The 6,079-nt window shown below is 37.1% G+C and overlaps 1 protein-coding gene across 1 annotated transcript; it reads right to left on the bottom strand.

The window, feature by feature from the left end:
• Positions 1–3,967: 3,967 nt before the first annotated feature.
• LOC140172052 (carnitine O-acetyltransferase-like) lies at positions 3,968–5,749 on the bottom strand. The gene has a single exon (XM_072195398.1). It carries the CDS (start codon positions 5,747–5,749, stop codon positions 3,968–3,970), a length of 1,782 nt encoding a protein of 593 aa, XP_072051499.1.
• Positions 5,750–6,079: the final 330 nt, after the last annotated feature.

The following is a 6,079-nucleotide window of genomic DNA, read 5'->3' as shown; positions in this document are numbered from 1 at the left end:
TCGAACTATTGCAGAAACATTACTTGAAGCGTATAAAGGTTACCGATGAGTTAGGCTGCGTTGTACGTTGTGTAAATTTGACTCATTTTAATTTCACAGAAGAATTTGACCGTCGTCCGATATCCTTAGGGTCATTTTGACAGGAAATATTGGATTTTTTGACAGCAAGCCCCCCTCAAAAGTTTCTTCCTTCGAGACCATTTTACACAGCAAACGTTTTTCCTCAAAATTAATCTAATCAAGACCAATTTACCCCTCGAAAATAGGCTAAAAGGACACTATTATTGACAGCAAATTTTCCCTTCAAAATTGAAAAAACAAACAGTCAGACGGCAGGTCACGATCTATGCATTACGAGGTCACAGTTTCTATGCTCGCAATTTCTCAACTCAGTCACCGCGCTGATTTTTCCGAAGTTTGCCGAAGTAAAGGCCCATCTTAAAACCATTTTCTGATAGTTATGGAGTAGTCATCAGTTGTGTTAAAAGCCTCAAAAGTATGTTTGTAGGTTTTTCCTTGTCTAATCATGCAAAAAACTGGTATTCATAAAATATTTCTGGAAAATAATTGCGTTAAGATATTATATGTTAAATTTGAAGGTTTCATATATTCTTAAAGTGTATGTACCTGGGAGGAAAACCCGACGATCAATTGAAAATTTTGACCTTTTATATTGAAGATATGTTTTTTTTTCCCAAAATTACCTCTTTTTTTTTGGTGTTTTGGGGGAAATCCATATCTTCAATACGAAAGGTCAAAATTTTCAATTGATCGTCGGCTTTTTCATCCCACCTACATACACTTTAAGTATAAATCATCAGATTTATAAAGTTTACTTCAAGTACTGTTAAATATCAAATATATCAATTTTTAATGATTTGCCATAAAATGTGTATTACATTGCGAATTTCAAAAAATCCAAATTATTTGATATCAGAAGAACATTCTTCTGATGTGCTCTAATGTCCCACAATAAATACTGTCCAAACGTTCATACCGCTTCCCTTAAGAACAGCAGTAACTTAATGTTCAAAATCATATTTTTAGTCTTTCACTCATAAAACTAAATCCAGAAACAATTTCAGGTGGTAAGAGACACACAATTTTTCACACATTGTAACCAATGTAAATGAGTAAATTTTTACCGACATTTGAAAAAAAAAACTTATTGGGGATGGGGTATGAGCGTTTGACATTTTTATTTTGTGGGCACATCAGACATATCGAATTGCATTCTGAGTACAAAGAATGTCCTTCTGATATCAAATAATTTTGATATTTTGTTAAAAATTCGCAATATAATACACATTTTATGGCAAATGATTAAAAATTGATATTTTGATATTTAATAGTCCTCGAAGTAAACTTTATAACTCTGATGATATGTACTTAATTTGTATGTAGCTGGGATGAAAAGCCGACGATTAAATGAAAATTTTGACCTTTCGTATTGAAGATATGGATTTCAGGTCTTTTGGGGGGAAATGTATATCTTCAATATGAAAGGTCGAAATTTTCAATTGATTGTCGGCTTTTCCTCCCGGCTACATAAATTTTAAGTACATATCATGAGATTTATAAATAAAAGTTTAAAATTTAAAAATGTAAAAGATATCAAATTTTAATAATTTGTTATAAAATTTGTATTATATCGCAAATTTCAAAAAATCAAAATTATTTGATATCAGAATACCCTTTCTTCGTATTCAGAATACAATTCGATATGTCTGATGTGCTCTCTTGTCCCACAAAAAATACTGTCGAAACGCCCATACCAGATATCGAGCCCTTAATTTGGGCATTTTGGGTGTTAAATGAGTATGTCGTGATCCTAACATCTATCTTCCTTTTATAAACTTTTTCAGTAGATATCTACGCAAAAAGCTTATTCCTAAAATTTCAGTTGATTCCGATTTTGTGTTATGCGCGGTTATGTGTATTATACTAGGCCTACTCCATAGGCTACCGTGCTGTTATAATGTCGTTCTGTTAACCAAAATGTAATACAAATTTGATGATATTTTTGCAAAGCGAATGAATCTGCACGATATTTTGGACTTATATATTACGTATTTTGCAAATAGAGTTCGGGCCCGTGAATATTGATGATGACCCAAATGGACAAATTAAGCTTATATTTCGAGCACTAAAAATAGGGCCAAGTCGACTACATTACCATTTTAACGACTGGGTGCTGCGGATATGAAAGGGTAGCTGTCATGGTCGTAGATCCCAGGGGGATGGGGACCCCATTATTTTGTCACGGGGATGGTCCATACTTCGCTTCTGTTTTGGACACCCGTACACGTTATGTTTAAATCAATAATTTATACAATAATATCGAGAAATAGTGAAAAAACCCAAATTTGTACATAATAATAGTTTCAAAATAGTGCACCAAATGGCTTCAATTCAATGAAATTTATTAATTTAAACTTCAACACTACTTGCTTACTGGGAGCGCTTTCGAGGAACTTTCTCGTCATCAGCTCCAATTCAGCCTTCATTTTGCGAAACCTATCTTCTCAGGGGGCACATCCCCTCACACACGCCCCTGCGTCGTGATGATGATTCATATTTTCATATTCATTTATTTTCCATCATTAAAAACATAACAAATAAACACAGCAAAAAAAACCAAACAAAAACAACAGATGGAGGAGCTGCAACTAAAAGCAAAGATGTCGTAGTCTTTGTCAAAGACCTCACGATCCTAGGGGGCGAGCGGCGAAGCCGCGACAGCGAGCGGCGAAGCCAGTGGAATAATATAGGTGGCGCTCCCACTACGGTGCTCCAGACAGAGCCTTGTTGAAAGGCTAAAGATGTCGAGTAGGTTCAAATTTAAAACCGCCTCAGTATGGTTATTTTTTAGCATGTTCTGCGTGTGATCTTAAAGCAGCTGAATAGGAAATTGTGTCAAAAGCACCATTGTGCGTAATGCATCACGAGTGGAAACATGTGGACACTCGTACACTTTTTGTTGAAATGAATAACGGTGTAAAAGGGTGCACCAAATGGCTTTAATAAGGCCTTCATATTGGGGGGAGCACGCCTTAACACCTCCCCCCCCACCACCACCACCACCACCTCCCCCCTGCATAGCGGCCATATTACTTGCATACAAAACCTAATTTGCGCCCGGTCTATGAATTCCTGTATCATGTGTATACGCCCCTGATGCGTTCAGTGGATCGAGGATTAACTGTATAAGGCTACATAACAAAAAATAGCTTAAAAATAGACTTTACGTGCAAAATAGCTATTTTTGGTCATATAAGTCGAGTTACCTCTAATTTTGAAATATATATTTGATATTATCTTACTCAGAACAAAATTCTGCATAACATATCGTCACCCTCATAACCAAAGTGCCTAAGTCATTATTACATGTTTCTCATTTTGCAGTTTTGATTTTCTGAGTAATAAACCCATAATTAATCAAATTTCCAGCTGCATTCTTTATTAACTTCTGGAATTTATCTCTTTTGATGTATTCCACAAGTTAATGAAGAATAAGGCTGGCAATTTTTATTAACTATTAATTTATAGCGCCGGCATCCACTACTCAAAATATTGGACCTGCCTGTCGTCTATCACACGGTAGAGGATAGTCAAAATAAAAATTCCTATCGTTTATTCTCTAAGTAAAACGCCCTTACGGTGATAATACACACCCTGAAAAATTGTGTGACTAATTTTGCATTTTCTCAAAAAATAACTACACACTGCTATCAAACGTTATGTATATTAGAGGGGCAAGGAATGCAATTACTTCACTGAAATTTCAGTGACTCAGGACAAGTGGTTCATTATATAATGTTAAGAAATGCGGTACATTCTAGCGGTATCTCTTTTCTTTCATAAATAACGTACCGCTTGTCTTGAGTCACTGAAATCGAGCAAAATGCAAAAATAGTCACAAATTTATCAAAGGGTGTAGTACCACCTTAATAGAGATTTCGTTCATTTATTGTCTCCGTGAGTATAAAAGATGTCTCATTACGTAAAGACTTTCTTCTAAAGTCTCAGCAAATTCTTCAGCACTAAATAAACTAGATGTGAAGCTACCCACTGTGAAGAAAATGTTATTATCTTGTACATTGTAACACAAACTATTACCGTCTCGGTATTCTGGTGCAAAGCAGGTACCTATAGCAAGTTGCAAATTTACCTGGCTTGATAGTACCGTAAAGTGTGAACTTTTCGTGTAGGCAATATCTTGAAAGAACTCAGGCAAGTTGTCACTTCTCTCCAAAGCCATAAGCTTGAGTGCAAGGAGGTGTCGATCTACACCGTTCCCTGTGATTGCCCAATTCGTGTACTGCTTGTGTGAGTCAATTGCATCTACAAGAAGCTGACAAGTTCTGTCAGTATCCGGTGCAGAATCCATTGCATACACAAACGCATTTGAGGCATTTGACAGTGATCGTATAGTCTCGGTTCTGCCGTAACGGTACATCCTAAGCAGTGCGCTTTCTGATGTAGCTACTGGACGTCTGAAGAGTTTATAGTTTGTCAGCTGTATTGCCATTTGTATGAACCCATCTGGACTAACACTTTGTGATTTCAAGAAAAGTTTGCCAAATGTGTGGAACTTCAAAATCGCAAATTGAAGTTCACAAATGACATCAATCTTTTCACTGGCTTTTGTAATGGCAGAAAGTGATTCGTTATCTATATGGAACGATAACTTCCTTGGTCTACAATCTTCTGATAACAGTGCTTTTGGTATTAACGGACGATGTAAATCTTTCGCATAATTCAACGCATGGTCCAGTAATCGTGCTCTGACAGAACCATCGGACACAGAATGGTCATACACAGCACCAACCTTGCCATCAATACTCACATACATCTGGATGCTCTTGTCAAACCACCTATTACCAGAGTTTCCTGCACTCCCGCCACCAGTGAGACCATAAAGTGCATCGTCCATTTCTGACTTCTCGTTGACACCTTCAGTTTTGTCCAGACACAAAATGAATATGGCTTTGTTGATATCATCAAAAGTTTGTCTGTTAACTGGACTCTTTGCCATTTTCTGATAAACTTCACTCCATGTATTTCTGTTTTCAGTAGTTAATATCGCAACGGGGATATCCCTGATTCTGGTAGCGTGGTTCACATAAACCAGACGATCATAGATGATGTTAACATCCAGAGGTGTTCCATTTTTATCAAGAACATCTACTGCGTAGAATTGGTTGTTTGAAACCACAATAATATGCCGTGATGCTGTCAAGCTTTCGTGTTCAAAGAACAACGAATCTTTCTTGACATCCGGTACACGGCAAGAATGAAAGAGTGCTTGATACTGCATCATACAAAGAGGTTGTCCATGCATCATGTCTTGAGATAGAGTTCTAGTATCAAGTTGAGACTTGAAATCAAGTACACCAGCCGTAAGCTTTGCGGCAAATCTAATCTGATCTACAGCACCACGAAAATGTTGACGAGGACAAACTGCAGCAACATTCCGAAGAATATGCGATCGACGATCTTTGAGGAAATAGTTATCTAGCCACATGTTGTGAAACCACTTATCGTCCGTGTGCATTCGGTGCGATAAACCCTGTTGTAAACGTTCTCCAATACCACCAGGTTTGCCAAACTCCAAGACAATTCCTTTAGTTACATGGTGTTGGTGAGGTGTGATCAAAGGTTCTACCGATAAGAGATAACGGTGAAGAGTTTGATGCAGAGCAGGGGCACGGAATCGAGGCATAATTTTGTAGAATGATCTCGACATTGCTTGGGTTGTATTAGCTGTGTGTTCCTAAACAGGAAGAACAAAATATATATTTTAAACAATACAGGCTGTATCAAAATAATTTGCACCCATCAGTTGCCAGTAATTATATGGACATGAATGCAACGTCAAGGTTAGACGCTTGGTGTACGTATCTTTGTGCAGGTAGACAAAATGAACGTTGTCAAGATCCGGGCCCTACTGCCATGTTTGACTGACTAACGGTTCATGAACACGGTCGTTTGTCCCTTGAAGAGTTTCTTTCCAAAAGGCGCTAAATCCAATAGCTGCCTTGTGTCACATTTTTATGGTATATTTTAACATTTTTAA

The sequence above is a fragment of the Amphiura filiformis genome, chromosome 15 (assembly GCF_039555335.1).
Source record: "Amphiura filiformis chromosome 15, Afil_fr2py, whole genome shotgun sequence".
Taxonomy (NCBI): domain Eukaryota; kingdom Metazoa; phylum Echinodermata; class Ophiuroidea; order Amphilepidida; family Amphiuridae; genus Amphiura; species Amphiura filiformis.
The sequence above is the reverse complement of the archived record's forward strand: the minus strand, read 5'-3'. Positions and strand labels throughout refer to the sequence as shown.